Source organism: Ursus americanus, chromosome 2 (genome assembly GCF_024610735.1).
Source record: "Ursus americanus isolate L20-20 chromosome 2, mUrsAme1.1.p, whole genome shotgun sequence".
Classification (NCBI taxonomy): Eukaryota; Metazoa; Chordata; class Mammalia; order Carnivora; family Ursidae; genus Ursus; species Ursus americanus.
Window position 1 is genome coordinate 98514868 of NC_142128.1, and position 24386 is coordinate 98539253.

The window sequence follows — 24386 nt, forward strand, 5'->3', positions numbered from 1 at the left end:
CAGAAGCAGGGCTGCGGTTGCCCCAGACGAGCAGCCAAGGCCAGGACGCAACACCCCAGCAGGGCAGGGGCTGCGGGAGGGCCTCACCCAGCCTCAGAGGATTCCTGCGTCTTGCAAAGGCCGAGAGAGCAAGTGGCAGGGACGCTGCCGCCCTGGAGGTTTGGTTTAGGGGCGACAGGAGACGCAGAAGAAGGGGCATTTCTGGATCCCCTTGGAGTACAGAGGACACAGAAGGCAGTAGTGGATGTTTACTCCAGGTAGGCCCTGCTCCACGGCCCATGTCATCACAGTGTTGAAGCCAGAGAAGAAATGGAGGCCGGGGCCGTTCACAGCCTCACCTTAGTGAAGGGTGTGAGGCCGAACGCTGTGGTCTTGCCTGGCGTGGATTCTGTAAGGGACTGGGCGGAGAGCCCAGCCAGGACACGCACAGCCCAGTACCCGCCAGGCCCCCAGGAGCCCGAGGCTGACATCACTGCGCCCACGTCAGGGGTCCACAGGAACCGTGGGAGGGAGCACTTGACCAGAATGGAGAGGGCAGGTGTGTGGCCAGTGGACGTGGGAACTCCGTGCTGAGTCAGGCCTCGGAGGACCAGGGACCAGCGTTGCCATGGGCTCTGGATGCATCGATGTGCCTCAAAGCAGGGCAGGTGGCTGGGCCACACGGAATTGTGCATTGCAGGTACCCAGGGACCGATTGCTAGCCCAGCGTGGAGACGGTACGCTGCCTGCATGGACGCCACACACTCTGCATTAAGTTTTATGATTTCGGGACCCGCCCTCCCTGTCGACTGCTCTCCTGGGCCCTGTTCTGCCTGCTAGACCAGGCGTCTTTACTGTGGGCTTGTGCCTTTATCACCTTGGAAATGGATGGGCATTAATTTTTATCTCTTCAATCCAAGACAGACTGTAAAATTAGCGAACAGGTTAGTGTTAATCTACAGGGCTGCCTGTGGAGGTGATCTGGCTCCTTCGGAGTCCCCAGGGAAATTCCCGAGGATGTCCTGCCTTCCCTGAGCGGAAGCTTCCGGAGCATTCAGAGGATCAGACACTCCCCCCTGCATGGAAGGCTCAGTTACGGAAGTCAGGGAGGGGTCCTGGGGGTAGGGTCCAGGGGAATAGGCGTCCCACCTTCCTGCCCATCCGCTGGGGGTAGCCCCCAGCACAGGACACCTGCAAGCAAGCTCAGGGGCCGCAGGGACCCAGGCAGGTGAAAGGTGCCTGGAAATGACCCATGACGGCCTCACCCACGCTTGGCGACAAGGGGAGAACAGCCACGGTTCACCAATGCCTGCTGGGTGCTGGGTGCGTGCCCGGCGTTCACTGTCCTCGCCACAGGCCGGCAGGGAAGGCCGAGGGGAGCCTGGCTCTCACTTCTGCATCGGAGACAGCGGACGCCTCGGGCAGACTTCACAGGGCAGTCCGGGTCCTAGGCTGTGGGCTCTGGCCGCAGGCACCTCCCCACCCGGGGCAGAAGCATGGAGCTGGGGATGGCACTCTCCCCGGCCCCAGGACACGGGCCTGACTGCCGATGGGTCCCCGACATCAGAGTCAGAGGGCCTTGCAGAACTTTCACATGAAGCCAGGACCAGGACATGTGGGGATGTCACGAGTGTTCTCTCCTGCCACACCTCACGAGGATGGAAAGTCATGGCAAGCAGCGTTTGTGGGCGAGACTGCGGCCAGAAGCTAAAGGGACTGAGGGGTCCAGGTGATGCCCTTAGACTCTGAGGCCCAGAAGCAGGCACTTCCTTCCACAGGGCCGCTATGCTTCCAACACTGTTGCCACGGACACCTGGACGTGTGTGGCACCTCGCTGCCTGTCTCCAGGTGCACGGGATGGAGCGGCATCTCTGTGCTCGGCTCATGGGGAAGGGGGGGCTGCTCTCTAGTTGGGGAGGAGAACAGTTCCCGGAAGGAGGCGAGGCCAGACGCCCCTTCCCACCTGCCCACTTCCAGAAAGTGAGAGGCCTGCCTGCTGCTCTCTAAGCCATGCTGTCCACTCAGGGGCCCGGGAGGGAGGACAGGCGCAGGCGTGGGCAAGGCCTGGCTCCTGGGGCGGCTGCCTGGAGGAGGCCGCCCACTGTGGACCCTGGACGCCCCCCCCCCCCCCAGCCGCCCACGCCCTGACTCCTGGCAGGCCAGGTGCCATTTAAGCACAAACACTTATGAAAACCGGCTCCTTCCATGCGGCTTGTGATGCGGTGTCCTGCCTGAGTTCTCAGGACTGAACACTGCTCCTCATGCCTGGGGCCCTTGCTGCCGCGGAGCCGCTGCCCAGGCCAGCTTGGTGGGCACCTCGCAGCTGCCGCCTTCAGGCCCCATTCACGGCGGTCACTGCCCCTTGTCTACCTGCCCGACTCCACAGTTAAAGCCACGCTTCAAACTGTCGTTTTGGTTTTAATTTTTAATCAGTCTGTGTCAGGATAAAACAGGATTTGACCAAGCCTCTCGCGCTCTATCAATTTTATGGATCAGAGTTTTGTTTATATTTGCCTAAAGCCCAGAGGAGGAAAGAAATCCACAGATCGACATGTGTTTGAGGAGACACTTCAGGACTTGGGAAACATTTTTGTCAATCATTTTCTTAGGAACAGCACCCGGGGGGCCCTCACGGTAGGAGCGGCTGGAGGGGAGAGCCGGAGAGCCGTCTGGGCCTGGAGGCCGGCCTGTGCGCTCAGCGGACAAAACAAAGAAGAAAATCCAGCCTCATACTTTATTTGGAGGAGAGTGTTTACAGAAACGATTTCTGTTTTGCAAAATAAACGTATGGCTGCATTCTGGGAGTGGGGGCAACATCGTTACAGGTGATGGGGGACTCGCGAGACACATGGTCAAGGGACACCTTAAAATGCCAAACAGAACGTTACCTTGTGACTCTGTCCACCAGGAGATGCGCCCGAGCACATTCGACCATCCGCAAAGTCACGAGACTTACCTGGAGCACAATCCGTGTGCCAGCCCGTGACACAAAAAACCACTGTGTTTCTCCAAAGGATGGCTCAGAGCTCATCAACTGCACTTGTGAACCAACTTCCAGGGAGCAGAGTCTGCCCGTGTCCTTCCTTTCCTCTCTCCCGCATTGAGTACCGTGTCTGGATCAAGGAGACGGCCCCCACGCACCCGGGAGCCTTCCACACGGCGGCCACGTTGCGTGGAGCAGACCGCAGGGCGAATCGGTGGGGGGCATGCTTGCAGAGGCAGCAGGCAGTGCCCGCAGCACAAGTCACGGGACACGGGGTTCAGCAGGACACGTGTGGAGCCGCCCCACTCTGCGGCAAGGATGCGCTGGACCCCTTCACAAGGAGCGCCCAGGCCCCCTCGTCCCTGTTCCCTGCACGTGTGGTGCAAACCGCTGCCAGCCGCAGAGTCGAGCCCAAGATGCAGGATGCGAGTCACGGTCCCTGTGTAGGTAAGCTAGAAACCCCCCACGCTCTGTCCCTCTGGGGCCTCACGCCGAGGGGCGCGGTTCCCAGCCCCGCAGGGGCAGGAGAATCTTCGTGGCTTTGCTGGTCATGGGTCTTCTTCCATTAAAGGGATCTCTGTGAAAGGAGAGATAGTTACTAACTTAGCCGCAAGCATCAGGGATTAAAAGCTTTATTAAAATATCTATAATTCCTGGTGTCAGAAGAAAATGTTAAGTTCCACATACCAGTTAATAATCACATAAACCATGTCTCCATATGACATCTCTTTGCTGGAAAATTTTGCACCAAGTTCATGAAAAATAAAACGTTAAGACTTTAACCACGTGTCCTCGGGCTCAAGCCAGACAAAGGGCAGGATTCAGGGACACGGAGGCAGCGGGCATGCAGGAAGGAGGCCGGGCTCTGGGCGACTGTGGCCACCGCTAAGACTGGCGCTCCCACGTGCATGGGGCGCTGTGAGCCTCTCTGGGGAAGCACCCTGGTCTCTCCTTTGACCTGTGAGCTGCAAGCGTCCAGGCCCACGTGCCTGTGATTTCACGCCTGCTGAGAGTGCCCCACGTGCACACAGCTTCTCCAGGGCCGCCTGACCGCGTGCGTCTGTCTCCTCGTGTGCACGGTGACCCTGTCTCTCAGTGCCTCCAAAGTCCCCTCTAAAGCAGGGACGGGGAAGGAAGCATCCTGGTGCCCATGGAGGCTACGAAACCAAGCACGGGCCTGCGCAGCCCTCCCGCTCTGGACGGCGTGGTGCCTCCTGAAATCTCAGCTGCGGGCTCATCGCAGGGACGTGACAGCCTTGCCCAAGGCCTCACACGCAAGGAGAGCCGCAAGAGTTCAGGCCACAGAAGAGCCAGGTGCCAGGCACGGGGCAAACACTCACCATCTGCGATGTCGATGCCCGGGCTGGTGGACGCCGCCTCTCCCGCCGTGCCGGCCCCTGTGTCAGTGCTGTCGGAGCGTGAGCCCCCCAGGCACAAGGAAGGTGAATACAGGCTCTGGAGCAGCTCGGAAGAGCCTGAGCCACCGTCACAGCGCTCTGGCCCCCCTGAGGCCATGTCCGTGTCCCCTGAGCCGGGGTATGCTGGGGGGCTCTGGTCGTCCACAGGCAAGGGGCAGCCCTGGCCCACGGAGGCCAGGTACCCGGGGCCTGACACCCTCACGCCGCCGCTCACAGCCTCATCGTAGGATGGAAGCATGACAGGCACACCATCCACCACCACGAAGTCCGGGTCGCTGCTGGAACTCCGAGGTGGCCCCCTGTGCGAAGGAAAGCAGTGTCTACCGGTCAGACTGCATGTCCCCCCGGACTGAGGCCACCAGTGACCCCGTGCAGCCCTCCGCTGAAGAGCCCGCATGGAGCTTCTGCGGGAGGACCAGGCTCCTTCCCGGGCCTCCTCTGGCTGCCAGCGCTGAGCACCACGGCCATGCTCTGCCCTCGGCGTGCTCCTCTGTCTTGGACCCCGTGCCCCCCTCAGGCTTCCTCCTTCCCATCTCTGGCCCCCGTCCACTGGGCCCCCGCAGGACCCCTCGCAGAGCCTGCCAACATGCCGGAAGCTTCCATCCTGCTGTCTCTGTCCTCACCAGTACGGCTTAGTGATCAGGGCCCATGTTCCGTTGTGAGTAATTACAGCGTCTGAAGGCGGCCCAGGGGTCACAGAGAGGGGCTCACCCACATATCGTGACTTCTGGCGCATCAGGGCACTTGGAAACAGCCCGAGCAGCCATTTCTGCACTTACACTTAGGAGGCGGGCTTTAGGGCACCTGCAAAACAAGGGATCTTTAAAGCGATCCCCAGACTCTTCCATGTGAGTTTTTAGCACTCGAGCACTTGTGTTGATTATTCTCTAGTTGTTCTGGGAAACTGCGCTCAGCTGTCCAGATAGAAGACCATATTCTTCCAGGCAAGCCCAGGGTGGACTCTTGCTCAGGCCACATTGGTGTGGACGCTGGAGAGCCACTCAGCGCATGTGCGGGCTGAGCACCACGGCAGGGCCACGGACAGGGTGCTCCCCGGGAGGGAGAGAGCTGGCTTGTCCAGGGCACGCAGATGAGAACCAGCAGCCTCTTGAAGGTTCACAGGGAGCTCGCCCTTCGTCCCTGCCCTGCCTCCTGGGGGCATGGGCCTTGTTCCTTCCTCCTGCCTCTCTGGAATTGCTCCCCAAACATCTGCAGACTTGGGCCTGGTGCTGCCCTTCCCCCAACGCCGTGTCCAGACATGGCATTTCCTTGGGCTTTGGAGCCCCTGCTGCCAGCACGCCGCGTTGAGGGTCTGGAAGCGCGAGGTCCCCAAGAGGAGGCCAGCATGGGCACGGGAGCCCGAAGACGCTTGGGGCTCCATGGAGTGAGGTGGCTGGAGGCGGCTGGTGTCGGGGAGACCTGGCCAGGGCCCTGTCCTCCACCTCCAGATGGTCACACACTCATCGCTGGTTCTCCCAGCACGCCTCTTCCCGGGAACGTGGCCGGCCAGCAGCCGCCACGGGGGCTCTGTTGGGGCAGAGGAGCTGGTGTACCTGCTTCTGGACGAGCTTCTCTTCCGTGGTGACCGCAGGGAGGACGGAGGCATCAGCCCTGAGCCTCTCTGTGCACCGGTGAGGGGAAGACGAGTGGGTCCTGCCCCCTCCCCCATGCCTCATCTAGAACCCTGTCTCCTCCCAGAGACTTCCAGGCAAACTGTGCTTGAACCCCTGCTGCGTCACATGCCTTCGCCGTATCTCCTAATTCCGTGAATTTCTTATCCTCCCTGTGGGCCACGTGCACATGGGGGTGGTGGGAATGGAGCCCTAGGGGGCCCTGCGCATAGCGGCAGCCCCGACTCTGTGTAGCACTTCTCCACACCCCACAGCGCCTGGGGCTCACAGGAGGGGGGGAGAGGGAGGAGAGCCCTGTCTAGCACGCGCTCTGACCCCTGATGCCCCAGAGCGCCCCAGGAGCGTGCTCCCTTCTCTCCCTCATCAGCCCCGCCTGACCCCCGACTCTGCTCTCAGCACCCACCCGTGGCGTCGGACCCCAGCACTCACCTGGTGGGAAAGTGGGCCTTGAACTTGGTCTGGAACATCCTGGCCAGGATGACCAGCAGCAGCACCAGCAGCACGCTGGTCGCCGTGAATGCCACGATCTTCCACGTGGTCAGGAGGGTCTCGTGGGTGCTGGGCCACGTTTGCTCTGCCGGGGAGAGAACAGAGCAGCGCGTGAGGCTTCCAGACTGGGATGGCCCTCTGTCCACTTGCTGGGTGCCTCGGGGGGGCTCCCCACACCCGGACCCTGCACCCCGTCTGCAGCATGGCCTCTGCAAGGCTGCCGGCAGACCAGCAGGGGCACGCTCCCCATGGGGCTGAGAGCTAGTGCCCAGCTGGAAACACCCGTGCTTCTCCGGCAGAGAACGGGGGTCCGTCTCCCCAGGGGAAGCTGTGCTCGAAGTGTGCCCGGGCCGGGGGGGTGGAGAGGTGGCTGGCTTGTGGGCTGGGTTGAACAAAGGGACAGAGGGGTAAAGCGGTGAGCACTCCGTGGCCCTTGCTCCCACCGTCTCTGGCCGTGAGCACACCTGCCAGGAGGGGCAGCCGACAGCCTTCCAGAGTGATTCCCATCCCTGGGGCCCAGGCCACCCTGTCTGCCACACCCCCCCCACCGTCCTCCCTTGCTTCCACCACCTCCGCAGGCATCCTGCTCGGGCTCCCATTGCCGTCCGAGGGCCTCCAGAGGCCCCACGTCACTAAGCGCTGCCCCCACGTACAGGGGCCAGGAGCTACTGCTCGGGCAGGAAACGCCGGGGCGAGCAGGCAGGGCCGGGTGTGTGGGAGACGGTGGGTGGGTGGGTGCTGGCGCCCTGGTCTGCACCCCGTGCTCACTGCCCTGGGCTCCCGGGGCCAGCGGGAAGGCTGCTCTGCTAGTCATCTGTTATGAACCGAGGAGCACCCACGTTTGCAACTGGTGTATGCGTTAATGAGAGGTGTTCCGTGGGATGCCATCCTCTGTGTTCTGACACATGTCCTCACACGGGAGACAATGGCTGGGTTTGGGTCACACCCGTGGGCTGAGGTCCCTGCCAGTGGGAGGGACAGGCTGGGGGCAGACAGAGGCCGCCGTCCTTTCTGCCCCAGGGACCAGAGCTCAGCTCTCCTGACCGTGTGACAGGGTCTCACAACGATGAGTCCCTGCACCATGGCCCTGAGCCTTGCATGGGGGGCAGGGACGCGGCTGGCGGCCACTGTGTGCGGTGCAGCCCCGGGCCGTCCACGCTCACCTGACTTGATGCAGGAGACCTGGTAGGAGGGAAACCACTCCCCGTACTGGCAGGTGATGTACTTGTAATCACTGGTGAGGCTGTAGCCGGGATCGCAGTAAAACTCCACCACGGTCCCGTGGTTGTAGCGCTCGCAAGGCCGCGGGTGGCAGATGAAATCGCCGTGACTCACCGTCGGAGGCAGCGGGCACACTGGAGCGGCGGGAGAAGAGCGCCGTCAGCACCGCGTGCCCGCCCGTGGGGCCCGTCAGAACACAGGTCCGGCGGGAAGGGGCGTCTGTACGTGCGCCACCAGACCTGCGACCTGTTCCCCGCGGGGTCACCAGGAGCCCGCTACACCTGCCGAGCAGCTGCGGCCGCCACACAGCGCTGCCCACTACCTCGTAAAGCGGAGGTTCGTCTTGCGCGGCAGAGCGCGTGCCCGCGTCATAGATGGCGTAAGCGACTGTGTTAATGACGTACACCGTTACCTGCCCGACAACCAGGTTAATAAAATTAGGATGTTTATGGAGGAAATCCTTACTGACGGGAACCCCTAGCCCAAGCCTGCTTCCGTGCTGTGGCAGTCGTCTGGGGCTGTCTGCATCCCTGGGTGTCCGCATCCTGATACCCACGTGCCCTGTGGTTCGGCCACTGCACACAGTGTGACCTCATGCAGGTCACGTCACCTCTCCCGGCCTTGAAGTTCTTCCCGGGATCGTGGAAGCTTATTCTACCCTCCATGATTTACAGTTTTTCTGATTCTTAATATTTTTCAATTTTAGGGGAAAAGAAACGTTTTCAGTTTCCTCCCAGGACTCGGAACCACCAGTCTGCGTGAACATCCCCAGGAGACAGAGCACAGACTCTAGCATGGCCTGCTTTACGTCCATACCTGTGGAAGCCCCCACGCGCAGGCCACATGTGTAGGGAGCCCCCAGAGCCCACTAGCAAGATGGGCCCGCCCGCACAGAGCCATCTGGAGGCCCCTACAGCCTCTCCCCCAACCCTGCAAACAATGGGCAGTGAGATCTCGTGGGCTCTTTGCAGAGCTGGGGGAGCGGAAGCTCAGGGGCCTTGGCCTGAGCTCTGGCCCAACGCCTGGCTAGCTGAGCAACCCCAAACAAGCTGCTTCTCACCTCTGAGCCTCAATGTCCTCACCTGTAAAAAGGGAGGGTTGAGGGGCTGTTCTGACGTAGTGTGAGTGGGCAGCCAGGGATAGCCAGGACCCGGGAGCCTAGAGAGAGGGACGTTGGTGCAGGTACCGTTGGCGTGCTGACGGAGAGCGGCAGCAGCAGGCCCCACTGCTGTGCAAGCACACACAGCAGCTCTGTTGCTGGGTCCCCAGCAGAAGCTGGAAGCGGGCAGGTGTGTCCTATAGGAGCCAGAGCCGGGGAGACTCCAGTACCACCCGGGACGCCCCAGGACAGAGGAGTGGGGGCACCACACTGACTTCCCCACCTGCCCAGCCTACAGGCTCTGTCTAGACAGGGGAGGGGGAAGCCAGCCTGGCAGGGACGTGGGAGAGGCTGCCCCTGGGGCTGTGCAGGGCATGGTTGGGGCCTGAGGTCACAGGCCCACTGTGCCCCATGAATGTGGCGTGGCATCAGGTGCAAGCAGGCAGGGTCAGGAACTGAGCCCCAACTTTGAGGCTGAGGGGTGGCAGCCGCCTTCCCAGAGCTGCCCAAGGGGTCCCATCTCTGGCACACTGCCAGCTCCACACTCTGGGGCTCCACACACTGGGACTCACCACCTCCAGGATCCCCTGAAGCATCCCTGGTGGGTAAGGTGGCCGGCCAGGAGGAGGGAGAGGACAAGGCAGCAGCCAGTCCGGAGACCTGACAGAGGCGTGGCAGAGACCTGACAGAGGAGCCCGTGGGAAGTGCCTTCCCTGTTGAACGATGCCCTGCACCCCAGAGGGACAGTGGATGGCCCAGTGGGGAGTATCCATGTCTGCGGCGAGGCCAGCCTGTGACCTCTGCCCAGGTCTCCCCTCCACAGTCCAGAGCCCCCACAGTGCTGCACCCAGGAAAAAGGCCCCTTCCGTGGTCAGAGGCACACGGGGCCGTGGGACCCTCTCCCAGCAGGCTCTCTGAGCAAGCCCCAGAGCCACTAGGATTGGAAACTACCAGAGTGTTTCCAAGGCCCAGGGAGCTGTGGTCTCAGCAGCATTCCCCTGCCTTGGCCTCAAGGGCACAGGACCGTACCCATCACTCTATTAACCCCAAGGTACAGGGTCCCATCATGTGCTACAGAATGACCGGGCTAGACTGATGAACCATCCAGCGGGGAAACGGAGGCAGCATGGCACAAGGGGCAAGGGCTACAGATGTCCCCAGACTTACATGCAAATCACAGCTCTGAGCTGACGAGCTCCGGCGTGTTGGGTGGCTCGTGTGAGTTCTTGGGGTTTTAGCTACGCCATCCGTGTATCGAGGAGAATGATTCCTAACTCCTCGGGTGCCTGCGAGGATTGGGAGGAGCACGGAAGCTGCCGGAAGCTCATGCCCAGAGCAGCCCGGCTGGGTACCTCCAGGCCCTGAGGCAGCCAGGAACCCTGCACGCACACGGTCTGACGCGTGTCACGGCCACATCTGCTCCGAGGCCATGTGAAAGCCACGCCCGGCAGAGGCTTCTGTCCCGAGCCTGGCAGCCGGCTGCAGGGGCAGACGCGCACGCCCCGAAGAGATCTTTACCTTTACACCTTGCAGTGTCTCTGATGATCGCACCTGAACGACCATCAGCTTTGTGGCCAGGGAACCCCCCTGACCCATGTCCCGTCAGAGACCGAGACATGACGGAAGCATTAATTATAACCTAGTGAGCTGCGGGCCCCTCCACTCCATCCTTCCCCGACAGGCAGACGCATCTGCGCAGACAGACGGCACACATACCTGGGGCCTCACGCCCTTGGCAAGCATCACAGCTCACCCACAGGTTCCTGGAAACCCCGTTAGTCAAAGAGCAACTGCGGGGCCCAGAGCTCCTGCTGGAGCATCTGCCTGCCGAGACTCCATGCCCATGAAAGCCCGTGGGTGCCGAGAACAGAGGCACTCTTCTGGAATGCTATTTTCCTCCATGTTTTTCATGACTCCAGAAATTATTAGCTACAGGCAAGGGTCTTGTGAGCCTTGAGGTCTGGACATCGGGTGGTTTCTCCTGAGACTCTGCCAGACGCAGCCACCCTGCCGTTCCCGTGTCACCGCTCTGTCCCCTGCTCGACAACGGATCCCTGCCGGCCACAGGGCTACAGTGTCCTGCTTGCCACACTTAGTCTCTCATGCACCAGGCTAGGGCAGGGGAGCAGGGGCTTGGGGACCCCACCCCACTTGGGGCTGGAGACAGGAGGCAAAGGTCTGCTCCCCCGTGTCCCTCTGCCCTGCCAGCCTCCGGTCCTCCCCCACCTTCCCCCCTCCTGGCTCCTCCCACCCACTCACAGCAAATCCTTGTGCGAACCAGGCCCTCCCTCGCCTCCGCGTGCGTGAGGCCGTGAGCCGTGTGAGAGCAGGGCTTTCTTCTGAATCAGTGCGTCTCCTGTCGCATCCAGCACTGCTCGCAAGTGACAGTCTGAATGAGCGGACATGCACCAGCCTTCCCAAAAAGCCGGAGCAGCCGGCCCCTCCCAGAGGACACCCTCGCGCCCCATACCTGGTCCTGTTCTTTAACGGGAGGAAACTGAGGCACGGTAACAGTTTTATCAAAACCCCTTTGCCATGTGGACACAACGCAAATGCCTGTGCACGTTTTATGGACGTGTCTGTGAAGGGGCCTGGACGACGTCACACTCGCTCTGAGGAGAGCATGAAACACGGAGGCTCGGTTCCCAGTACGGTTCCAGCAGTGACACTAACGGGTGCGGCCCCCGCGGCAGCAGCCTTCCCGCTGCAAATGCAGTGTGATGCGAACGCCCTCTGTGGCCCAGGGACGACCTTTACAACAGAGACAGACCGTGCGGCTGGGGAAGGCAAGAGTGGGGTACGACAGGGTTAGCCTCAAATAAGATGCGGAGCTGCCGATGTGGGCGCGGCGGATAAAGGTGGGGACACATCTGGCTCCTCCTCCGGAAGAAAAGCATAAAACAAACACATATGAAGACCCTTTTGTCCGGGTCGGAAAAACCTCGACAGGCCTTTCAAAGGGCTGCTGATGGGTCTCGGACAGACCAGCGACCTGACTTCACGGGAGCACAGCTCACAGCGTGGCCCCAGCAGTGGCTGCCGTCCAGGCTCAGAGCCTGGAAATGTGCTCTTGGGTCCTGTGAGAGAAGGCGACCTCACCTGCCCCTTTTACGGGGCGGCCTGAGGAGCTGGGAGAAATCAGACTCCTTTCTGCACATCACACAGCATCTCAACGAGCCCAGAAAAAGCAAGCGTGAGGGTTTAAGCCCGGGAAGCCCCTCCCCGGGTTTGGCATCTCCAGCTTGCCCAGAACGACCAGCAGCACCTCCCCGTCCCTGGAACAACCCCAAACACCCCACGTTCCCAGCGCCCCTAGAATCATCCCTTCCCCTCACCTGCGGCTCTGCCCCAGGACCAGCCCCGTCCACCCAACGGGCGAGGTGCCCGGTGGCCGGAGGGGCAGGTGAGTCAGGCTGGGCCGAGCTCAGGAAGAGAGGTCCTCTCACGGCATCCTCGCCATCTGACGGAGATGGTGGTGGCCACAAGCCAAGCATCTCCTTGTGAGCCCTGCCAGCCGAGGGGCTCGCGTCAGGTACAAACAGCCCGTCTGTCTGCCAATCACAAGGTGAAGTTCCTCGGGGGTGTGGAGGGAGGAGAACGATTCCCAAGGCCTGGGGTTCCCTCCGCCACTCCTCAGGGCCACCTTGGGCCTGGGGAAGAAGCGTCCACCCTGCTGACCACTGCCTTGGGAGGGATGTGCCCCGAGGTGGGTTTTCTCCCTGTCCTTGGGCAAGAACGTCCCTCCTGCAAGGAGCCTTCCCCAGACACGGGTGCCGCCTGCTCTCGGGGCCTGCGGTGCTCGCGCACCTGACGGACTGAAGGCCACGCCTCGCCCTTGGCAATCCTTCTGGAAGGTGCAGTGCACCAGCCCCTCCGAAGCTGGGGCTTCCCTGCGACAGGCAGCCGGCCTCGCTCTGTCCTGACGGGGCCACGGAGCCACCCCCCAGCCAAACCTGGCTTCTAGCTCTGTGCAGGACCCCGGCCTCTCCTGTGCTCATGACCCGGGGCGGATGGCCGGGAGGGCCCCAGGGTCGGGCAGCCCGTGCCGCGTGGAATTTGGGGTGCTGGAGGTTCTCAGAAGCGCAGCCTGTCTCCCCTCTGCTGTGTCGCTGCGGCATTTTCACTCGCTCACGTGGCCTCTCTCCCGTGTTCCATGCACCCAGGCCCCAGGACCAGTCTGAGGTCGGGGAAGGCCCACGAGTCCCACTGCTCGAGGCAAAGTGAAGCCCCAAGGAAAGGCTGCTGTGGCTCCAGGTAGAAACGGTGATTTCTCACCTCTTGTCCTGTTCTGTGTTGTCAGCACATGGCGTCCACTTGGACGCAGACACGGGACCAATCACACCCCACAGCCCACACAGCAGATCTTCTGAACAAAGGGGCTTTTCACACTTTCGTCTTAACTGTGGTCTTTCACTCATTTAATTCATTTGTTCAACACAACATTTTTGGATAACCACTGAAACTAGACGTGACATTGGTCCTCACCCTCCTGGGAATTACACCGAAATCAGAGGCTAAGTAAGTAACCGAGGGACTATTTCTGTGGCCGGGCAAGGTTCCCCATCCGCTGAACAAACGTCAGTATGGCCCTCACACACTCACCAGGCCAGCTCGCTTCCCTGGAGAGGGCCGTGGCTGTGCCCCCCGAGAAATGGAAAAGCCCCAGACGGCGCATGGGCCCCATGACGAGGAACCGGAGGGACAGGCCGTGGTGGACCGAGCCCACCAGGGGGCAGGTCCGCGTGGTCCCAGCCCCTCGTGTGGATGTCGCAGGGACCCTGTGGTGCTTACATTTGCAAGTCGCCATGCCCGGGCTGGGGACGCCCGGACAGCGGGTAAAGCCTCACTTGCGCTGTGTCTGTGAGGGCGTCTCTGGAAGAGATTCACAGCTGAATCCCAGCGTGAGGAGATGGCCCTTCAGCGTGGGGGCATCCTGGTCATGTGAGGACCCAAACGGAACAGAAAGGCTAAGGGGGTGAATTCACTCTCTCTGCACAGCTGGGGATCCGTCCTCTCCTGCGTCCTCGGACACGGGTGCCGCTGGTGCTCAGGCCTCCAGACTCGGGCCGAGTCACAGCAGTGGCTCGCCGGGACCTCCAGCTGGCAGACGGCACATCGGGGCATCCTGGGACATCCCGGCCTCCGTGATCTCACACACACACACAGAGTATGTGTATATGCACTGTGACCACGGATGTGCACACGGTGTGTGCAAACGCACGGACACTATGATTATGTGTATACGCAGCACATACCCCATACTGGGGTCATGTACACGGCATGAACACATACATGGGGGTTATGCATACATGGTATACACACACGCACAGGGATTAAACGCATGCACATGCGGCATGGATGCACTGATGGAGTCCACATATACCGTCCATATACGCGGAGTGACTGTACGTACACGGTACACACTGGGGTGCTGTAGGTCACATACATGAACACGCTCGTGGGTACACACACACGGTAGCACACGCACGCTGCTTGTTCTGCTCCTCTCCGGAACTCTGACGCCACGGTTCCCCACCCGAGTCTCCAGCCCAGCCCCGGGTCTACAGGTTAGAGTCGCTCCTGCAAACGGAAACTGCCTGAGCCTCGCTGGGGACTCAGCTCGTCTCCCCGTTGCTCCCCCGCAGTCCCAGGCAGGCCTGAAGCTCCTCCCCTGGCGCCGTCGCAGAGTGGGAGAGCGGGAGGAGCCGCCCGTCAGCGAGGCCTATCCCGATCTTGGCGTGGCGGAGCCCAGGTGAAAGGCGCTAACGGTGCGCGGAGCCCGGGTGAGAGAGGGTGCAGTCTGGTTGCGGCTGGTCCCGCCACGTCCCGCGGGCCCGCAGGCCATCGGTGGCGCATGGACCGTGTGTGTCTAGTCCACAACACAAGCAACCAATGAGAAACGGCTGTCGCAATCCGACCTTCAGGTTGACCTGGCAGCAACATCCAAGAGTGTTTTCCATTTCTATCTATTAAAATACAATTTTTAATACTGTTGTATCTAATCATCTAAAGTGGGACTTCTATTCGGTTTTTGTCTTTTTTTTTTCTATAACCCATTTCTATTGACTTATACGGTTATCGGTCTATAACATGTTAGAAAACAGAAACTAAACCACCGATTCTCTCCGTGAGAACGTGAACGTACGACGCACACGGAGCAGGAAGGGTCACCAGTGGTGTTGGGAGGAGTGTCCTGAGAGGGTCTAGCATGCAGGAGGGCCGATTTGAGGGCACGGCCTCAGCGGCTGCATCAGACACTAGGGGAAGCCCCCCACCTCACCCCGGGGCGGGCTCCTGACAGCCAGCGGAGCCGGTGTGAGAACGAGGTGGCCGTGGTGTCTGCCGTGGGTCTTCACTTGCCCCAGACCCGCGCTTTCCAGCTGCAGCCCGACCACCAGCTTGCGACTCAGCCAGGAGCCTGTAGAAAGGCATCAGCTCCGCGCCATCTGGCGGAAGTCCCGGCGAGTGCGACGGTCTGGAAAGTGCGGCCCCAGACCCTGCGCTGGGCTGGGGAGTGTGGGGCCGCGTGGGGCTGCGGCGGGAAGGCTGGCAGCTTCGGGGGGGCGAGTGCCAATCATCCCGAGGCCCCAAGCATGTGGTCGGAGCGGCTCCCGCAGGAGCCAGGGGCACAGACCCTGCTGTGGACACGCACAGCATCACCAGGCCTCTGCCATCAGCGGCCGGTGGGCTGCTGATAATGAGAACCGCCACCACACCAGCTGTCCCCAGTCCGCTCCGTGTCTGGGTCATGATCCCAGGAAGCCAGACAGAACCCCTCCAGGCCAAAGTCCTAGCTGTTTCCAAGGCAATGCCTGAAACTTCGCTTTCCGCTCACAGAAAATCAATGGGCATTACGCAGCACGTTATATTTTCCTCTTTCATTTTGCTGTAACAACGCGGAAGGCCAAAACACGTGTGGACCCGAGGAAGCGAACGGCGACAGGGCTGGGGCTCTGCTTTCCTCCAGGCTGCAGGGAGCCTGGCGTCGGCCTGCTCGGGCCATGCCGACAGATCGGTGAAGATCAGTACTGAGCAGCGGCCCCCGGGGGGGGGGGGGGCTCCTGTCTGCTCCGCGTCAGGGAGCTGCCACGGCAGGGGGGGGTCCCCAAAGAAACACACCACCCAGGAGGCGTGAGGACAGGCGTGCGGCTTCGGGGTGGCAGGAGTGTGGGGCGGGCCGGGGCTGAGACGCAGCGACACCGCGAGGAGCGTGGGAGGCGGGAGGGGGGGGGGCGCTGCTCTGCCGGCCTCGGCTCTGGGGTTCTGACGACACTGCTCTTACCCCCTGGCAGCGACTGAGCGCCGACAGCCAAGTGGGGCACGGCCTTAGTCACCGCAGGGTAGACATGAAACACAAGACATCAGTGTGTCAGCCTCCTCGTGTCTGCAAACCTTCTCCAAAAGAGGATTCCCCTCCAGCGGGAATTCCTGCTGGAACTGGGGCATCTTACTCTCCTGGAAGGGGAGGAGAGCAGAGGTGCAGGATGACAGGGAGGGTGTCCCACAGGCGCGGGAGCGCCCGGAGCGGGTGTCGTCGGCAAGCCCTCCCACCATCAGACCCCGACCGAGCTCATGCTGCCAGGGTGTCGTGGCCACGTTCCAACTCTCCTTCCAGGGCAAAATGCACATCCTGAATTTTCTGAACTTCAAACTTCTCTACCCCTGGTGCCTTCTCATTCGTGCTACCGAAATCCTCGCAGGTGAGAAGTAAGTGCTCGGACAGTTCGCAAGCGTGGAAGTGACGGGCACGCTTCGCACCACGCCGTGGGCTCGCCCACTGTGGACATGGCTCCACATTACACGCGGAAAATAAATAGCCACGTCCTCCACCGGCAAAGACACGTCTAAGGTTTATACAGTATGTCCTAGTGTTCTGAAAAACAAGCAAGCAAACTGCCATTCTGCGAAAAGGGTCATGTGCTCCTGACACAGGCACCAACCTGGGAAGCGCTGGCTGGGACGCTGTGGGCGCGAGAGGGGACACGGGGAGCCGGTCAGCAGCCCAGTCAGCAGAGCGCCATCGGCAGAGAGCGTGCGGGGCTGAGAGGGCATGACCGCCGGGGCTCCGAGACGGCCCACAGCAGCTGCACGCCGGCTTCAAATCCTGACTGGACACCCGGCTGCCGCACGACGTTCTACCTCCCGTCACTCTGAGCTGGCCTGCCCACCACCCCTGAAACAGGAACAGGAACACGGGCCCTGCAGCATTTCTACAAATGAGAAAGGACACCTGAGCGCTGGACGGCTACTGTGACCGTTGGCCACATGACAAGAGATAAAATGCAAGCAGCAATTCCAACCACAGCTCCGCAGGCCCCCACCCTGAGGGTTGCACGCGCACCGTCCCACCTGATCCCCACGACCGCCCCGCCGTGCCTCATGCCCTCACTTGCACAGATAAGGGAATCAAGGCTCAGCAGGGTGTGGTCACTTGCCCAAGGTCACCCAGCAAATAAACAGCCAAGCTGGGATCTGACCGTTAAGTGAGGCTTCCCCGGAGCTGGGCTCCTTCCCGAGTCCTGCGTGGGGTCTCGAGTGCGCCCCAGGAAGGTCCCCAGGGCAGATGTCCGAGCAGTGATTTCTTCATCTGCCAGGCTGTAGGCTGTGCATGGGTGGGTCAGAAGTGGAAAGAGGGAGAGGAGGTGGGGAACCCCCCCTGGCTCTGGGGGTACAGGAGGGTGCCATGCGCTGGGCCCGAGGGCATGCTAGCCCAGGACAGGGCTGTGTACAGGGTCCAGAGGAGGCCAGCCAACGGGCTGGGGACACCTTAAAGATAACCTTTCCACAGGTGAAGGGGAGACAGAGGGTATGTTTCCTCCTAAGCCAAAGGGAGAGCACGGGCTGCGGGTTGAATTGTGTCCCTAAAAAAGATACACCAAAGTTCTAACTCCAGGCACCTGTGGGCATGACCTCATTTGGAAACTGGGTGTGCTGCGGATGAAATCAGGTTATGGGGAGATCCTCCTGCAGGAGTGGCAGCCCTCATTCCACCGTGACTGGTGTCGCTGCAGGAGGGGACGACGCACAGAGCAGAGATGGCCACGCGGCCACCAGGACAGGGACTGCAGCTCTGGGAGAACGAGTGAGGGATGCCGAAGCCATGCTGGGAGCTGGACAAGGCAGGGAGGGCTCCCACCCTGTGTCTCCAAGGGAACACCGCCTTGTGGACTCTTCCCAGATTTCCAGTTCCCAGAAGGGCAAGGACATACGATCCCACCAAGTAAGTTACTCCGTACACGGGGCTTGGTGAGCCCCCGGGCGAGGAACACAAACTGTGCTTGGCCTGCAGCCGAGGCCAAGCCCCCAGGTCCCTGGGGAAGCAGCCCGCCTGACCAGGAGGGTTTCCTGGCTCACATCTGTGTCTTTCCAAAACAGCGGGACACCAAGATTTCCTTAAAGGGAAGTAAACCAGCTGTGTGCCTCCCAGTGGCCAGGCTGAGACAGGCTGCAGTGGGCGGGGAGCAGAGCCACCAGGGAGACGGAGTCCCAGGCCTCCAGGCCTCCCTGGGCCGTGCCGGCAGAAACCTGGTGGGGGAGCACTGTGCTCTGGGGACAGGCCAGAGTCACCCAGAGTCAACACAAAGGGCCCGTGTCCTGAAAATGTCCAGCAGAGGGGAGTGAGGTCCCCTCACGCTCCTCAGCCGTGGCGGGCTATGGAATTCCGGGCCGCCGTGCTTCCTAGAAATTTACTTTACTTCCCCAGTCAAAACGACTCCCCTCGGAGTAAGGTATCCGCGACATGAAAACACACACGGGTGTTCACTTGTGATGCCTGCGCTGGGGACGGGTTAAAAACCCGGATTCGAATATAACTGCCTTCTTTGTTCAAATGCCAGCTACTGCCCCTTCTTGACGCCTCTTCCCCTGTGCAGAAGACAAGTGCTGGAAAGCGTGTTAGGATCTCATCCGTCAGACGCACCGGCCGGGACGTGCGCCGTGGCCACTGGGAGAAGGGTGAGTTGTCACTCTACAAATCCGGGCGCAGTTTAGAGTCAGGCGCCATCTTTTTGCAAGAACAAAACCAAGAACAACAAAAATTCCTCTTCCTGCACAAAAAGAGGAAACGATTAGGAACACGGGTATTACGGTGATAGGCTGTATAGAAACGATGAAGATTTGAGACCCCAAGATCCACGCCGAAAGGTGGGAGGTGTCGATCTGCCTGTCCACCAAATGTCTGATCACTGGGGGGAAAGACAGGGCCTTCCGGCAACCACCTGTGACGGAGAGCGAGGGAAGCAGCCCCCCTCCTTACCCGGATGCTCCCGGGGCCGCCGCTGCCTGCCCCGGGGACTGATGGCCTTCTGAGCTGTACCCAACGGCAAGAGGCTTTACTACCATGAAATGCAAGTCACCGACTTGGCAGAGAAGAAAGAAAGGAATTTTGCCTGGAGCAGCAAACGGGGAGATAGTCTGGAGTTTAGGGACAAACAGTGAGATTTTCACATTTATCTTGGGATCTAACTTCCGAGCACGAGGTCGTCACTCCCTCGGCAGGAGCTGGTGGCTCAAACCCGGGGCACAGCTTTGCTGCTGTGAGCCCCACGCCCCTTTCAGTGACCGGACATCGCAACGACACAACATAAAGACCTCAGCTCCCACGTCTGCGAGCTTTTCCAAAATGAGAGGAGGCTATGAGGCAGAGCATGAACCGTCCTGCTGACAGCCATGAGCCCACCCGGGCCTGAGTCCCCGGGAAGGTGTGGGACTCAGACCCGTTCAGAAGCCATGAGCCCCAGGAGACGCCTACGAGCAGGATTCCCGCCGTGGATGCGCGGCCTTGCTGCCAAAGGCTGGCAGCCGGTCCCTCCTGGCAACACCCGGCACAGGGCCTCGTCGGACCCTCAGCGCCAGCGGGGAGGGTCTCCAGTGTCTGATGTACTCACTGACCAGGGATTCACCCTGAGCCCCAAGCCCTGCATCTAAGACCTTGTCCATGAGGACATGAGTGAGGGGCCTGGCTTCAGACCCCCTGGGCCGGGCTGCCTGCAGGTGGGAGCCGAGAAAGGGAGGGCCGCGGCCGGGTGGGTCCCCATCTCTGGGGTTGAGTCCTCCTTGGTGTCCCCTCATTCCCTGATTGGGTGGGAGAAGCCACTCCAAGATTCGGATGGTTTTGCTAACCTTTGCCGGTGCCTCTGAATTCATTCGAATAAGGTGGGAAACCAGTTCTCAGAGTCCGGGAAGGCTGGGGGGTCAGCAGCCATGTGTTTCCACCGAGGCTAGAAGGCAGGCAAGGTGCCTCGAGGGCTGCCAGCAGCTCAGGCTGCGAGCGGGGACCTGGTGAGCGAGGGTGCGGGAGCTCGGGGCTGCTGGGCGAGGGGCCACGCGGCTCCACGGAAAGGAGCTGCAGGGGAGCCTGGGGGCCCGGTCCCCCTGGAGGAGTCGGAACAAGGCCTTTTGGTGCCTGAGCACAAAAGATCAGTGTTTCTGGATTCAGTACAGAAGGCGAAATGGATAACGAGGTTTCTTGATGCCACGGCACCGTCGGTTCTTGAGCAAAGAGAGACGCGTGACGAGGAAGACAAGGGGCTCTGGCGGCTAAAGTACTTACTGTAAGAAAAAGGAAAACGTAAGCAAAGTGACCCCGGAAAAGGCGGGTGCCACACGCAAGCTGCTACGCTCCTGCCGCCATGCGGGGGTCGTGCGGGAGCCGCACGTGGACGCAGAATCACGATGACCGACCGCTGCTGGCGAACAAGTCAGCGAGACTCCTTGTCGTTCTGCTTTTCCTCCTCATCCTGAAGCCGTGCTGGGATCACAGCGCTGGCCCGGGAAGTCTCCGATGCCGGCAGAGGACAGAGCGAGGCGCGACGGTGCGTGCCACGGGGGCCGCGCACGTTCTCGGTCCCCACGCCACTGCTTGACGGGCTCCGGAGCCGACGTCCCCTGCGTGCGAGAAGCGAGAGCCCAGGCCACCTCCTTCCCAGGCCAGGGCCCACGTCTCTCTTCGCAGAGCACTGACAAGTCTCTCTCGGGTTTGAGAATAGGACCTAAAAATGCCGTCAGACTCTGACCTAGGGCTCTACACCACCCATTTGCTCCCGCCCTGGCAGGCTGGCGGCCGAGGGACAGGGACGGGGATGGGGACGGCAAGGGATCTCGCTCTCTGGTCTCGGAGTCCTCGGGAGGCAGACGGCGCTCGCGCTTTCCCGCAGCAAGCTCTTCCTTCAAGTAAATCTGGAGTGGAAACGCGGGGTGTGGACGAGCAGCAGGGAGCGCTGGGGCGGGGGCGCGGGGACACAGCCTGCTCCGGCCGCGCTTCCTGCCGAGCTCCCGGGCCTCGGGGCCTCAGGCATCTGGGCCGGAGGTCGGAGCCGAGCCAGCCTTACCTGGCCCCGTGGAAGCCTTTTACAGCGGGGGAGACGACGAGAGGGGGGTGCAGGCGGGCGAGCAGATGAAACAGAAACCCTCCCTCCGTCTTCCTTTGAGCGGAAGCCCTTTTGCTACGCTGGGGAGAAGAGAGAGAAAAAAAGGGCACTCGTTGCTCTTTCCTTCATCTTCTGATTCAATTTCACACTGAATGCAGGGGCGGCAGGATCAGGAGTGAGTCTGCAGGGAGCGTGAGAGCCCAGGGGAGGCTCACGGGGACCAGCCGCTGGCCAGAGGTCTGGCTGGGTCCCTGCTGGTAGGACGCCAGCTGAGGGGAGCGCCACCCCGGGCTTTAGTGCGTCCCCACCCGTGCCAGAGCCTTCCCAGGAAGGAGGGAGGGAGGAAGAACACTCGGGCCATGCATCATCCCCTGCCGTGGACTTGGGCCAAATCACAGCATGTATCCTCCCTCCTCCAAAACATCCCCCGTCATGGAGATCCATGGTGCCAGGAACAGCAGTGGAACAGAGAAGCTAGCACAGAGCCCCAGGGAGGAGCTCCGCTGGGGAGCGAGTCCTGGTTGCTCCACGGCAGGCTCCCGGGCCTGTCCTCCCGGCGAAGAGGGCGTAATGAGGCCTGGAGATGTTTCGAGGCCAAATGAAGATGTGGCGTGAAGTGCCTGGTGCCAAGAGACACTCCTTGCACCCCGTCCCTTTGCAGCCTCCCTGGAGCAGTGCATTCTGGGTCACACAACATGAGGCCAGGAAGGAGCCTGGGGACCCAACCTCCCAGCCCCTTCCCTTAGCATCTGAGGAAAGGGACTCGCAGAGCAAGGGTTAGAACCTGGACCTGACTTCCAGCAGGGGCGCTGGGTCCTCCAAGTGCCTGGAGGAGCTGCGGGCTCAGGGGGTGCGTGGGCAGGACCACCTGTGAGCCGGCGACCTTGGGCAAGGGTGGACGCTGGTGGAGCCTGTTTCCGCTCTGTCGGATGGCTCCGCGCTTCTCACGACACTTGTCAGGGTGAGCCATCGAGCAGTAAAGGCAGCTCCGCGGTGCCGGGCACAGCGCAGGCGTCCGAGGCCGCTGGGGGACTGAACCAAAGGACGCCGGGCTCCACGAGCTCCCGCTGGTGCCAGGGCGGAAACGCAGTGCCCCCAGCCCCGCGCTGCTCGCAGGAAGCTGAGTCTCAGAGGCTGTCCTCCCTGGTGCACAGTGCAGGGGAGGAAGGACAGGACACGGAGTAGCGGGGACCCCGCATGAGGGGTGGCGCCCGGGCCGGGGTGTGGATGGCACAGGGACTCACACACCCCAGGCCTGGGACACGGCCACTCAGCTCTGTCCCTACTGCTTCATTTCCGCAAAGGAGGCGCCGCGGCGTGTGGGATCGGGGAGGAAGGCACACCGGTGATGTCTGAGGCTTCCCACGTTCCGAATCCGGGACTGATGGTCCACACTCGGCACTGGTCGATCCCGCGGTGACTCGGTCCTGCATTTCTGTTGAGCTACTTGAAATCCAATGTGGGAGGAGAGCTGCCAGTTAAGAAGGCATAGGATTCTGCACTTTCTTTCTGAGGACCGCCAGTGACGCTCCCTGGCTGGCTGGTCTGGCAGGGGTGGCAGGAGGGGCTCCAGCCCCACGAGGAGACGGTCCTGACTGGTTTGCGGGTGACATGTGACTGCATCCCAGACAACTCCTTCGTGTGCTCCAAGTTTTCCCGTGTAACATGGGAACGACGCAGGCACAGGGGGGCTGGAACGGCCTGAGTGTATCCCAGACCCTCAAGGGGCCCTCGGGCGGCCCCCAGAGGGGCAGGTCGCACATGAGGCGGCCCTGACTTCCTGCTGCACATCTCCTCCCTTCACGGGTTCGCCCCCGCGGCCACGAGGTGCTTCCTGCCTGGGGAAGGCGCACCGGGTGCTCTCAGACCCCCCGGGTGCGGGTTTGGCTGGGCCGTGGGAACCCCTCCACGTCCACACTGGCTTTCAGTGTTGATCCTAAATCGGAAGGGTTTCCAGCGATTTCCTATTTGGCCTAACAGGGTTTTTCAGGCTCTTTCTTGTTTTTGCGCTTTCTCTCAAGAAGGCCACGGAGCTGCATGGGCCCCTGGGCATGGGCAGGTTCTCAGGAAATCGAAAGCTGCGTTCCCTGTAATCAGGTCTGAGACGGCGGGTTAAAGGGGGAAACCACTGCGGGCATCCTCAGCTGTGGGACCGGTCGGACGTAAAAAAGGACTCCGGTGTTCGGCTTCTGACGAGCTCAGGCTTGCTTGTTCCAGGGAGGAAGCCTGTGGAAAAGGTCTGCGTAGGGGAGCCCCTGCCCAAGTCACGGCAAATGCGGCGATTTCATCCGTATTTGGGAAAAGCAAGCACAAGAACCCCCAGGCCCCCCACCTTCCCGGACGCCTGCGTGCCCACCTCCTTCTTGCTTTCACGGAGTCTGACACGCACGTTACATCAGACGTGCAACGTAGTGACCAGATAGCTACACACCGCGAAACGGCCACCACGGTGAGCCCGGCCCCCGAGTTCACGCGGGACCACCGGCTGTGTGTCCCTGCCGTGTTTACTTCGCACCTGGGCGTCTGCATGTCTCCAGCCCCTCCCCAAGTCCCCCCACCCCCCGCCGGCAACCACCAGTATGCTCTCTGAACCTAGGAGTCTGGACTGTGTTTGCTTTGTTTTCTCGAGTGCCCATTTAAGTGAAATCATGTGGAATTTGTCTGTGCCTGACATTTTCCTTCGCGTACCCTCTGGCCCATCCACGCCGTCGCAAGCGGGAAGCTCTCCTTCCTCATCCGATGGCCCAGGAACAGTCCGGCGTACGCACAAACACATCCTCTTTATCCGTTCACCCTCCGACGGACACTCGGGCTGCTTCCGTAGCTTGGCTGTTGTAGACAACGCTGCCATAAACATGGGGTGCGTGTGTCCCTTCTCATCAGTTTTCATTTGCTTTGGGCAAATGCCCAGTAGTGCGACTACTGGATCGTAGGGTAGATGTATTTCCAGGTTTTTTGAGGGGCCTCCATACTGGTGTCCAGAGTGGCCGCACCAGCTTGCGTTCCCACCCACGCCCCCCCCCCCTTCTCCGCATCCTCGCCAACACTTAGTATCTCTGTGCTGTTGATTTTAGCCATTCTGACGGGTGTGAGGTCGGGTCTCACTGTGGTTTTGGTTTTATTTTCCTGATGGTGAGTGAGGCTGAGCCTCTTCTCCTGTGTCTGTTGGACTCTGTGTCCGTTTGCTAATATCCTGTT

General features: G+C 61.2%; 1 protein-coding gene across 3 annotated transcripts in view; it reads right to left on the bottom strand.

Moving 5' to 3' along the window:
• Positions 1–2694: 2694 nt before the first annotated feature.
• SUSD4 (sushi domain containing 4) overlaps positions 2695–24386 on the bottom strand; it is a 90399-nt gene continuing 68707 nt past the window's right edge. For all 3 annotated transcript variants that reach the window (XM_045797121.2, XM_045797112.2, XM_087859190.1), the window contains 4 exons: positions 7664–7855; positions 6441–6585; positions 4303–4679; positions 2695–3539 (listed from right to left, as the gene is read on the bottom strand). In XM_045797121.2, coding sequence (XP_045653077.1) covers positions 3511–3539; positions 4303–4679; positions 6441–6585; positions 7664–7855 — 743 coding nt within the window. In that variant the 3' untranslated portion in view covers positions 2695–3510. The remainder of the gene's footprint in view (positions 3540–4302; positions 4680–6440; positions 6586–7663; positions 7856–24386) is intronic.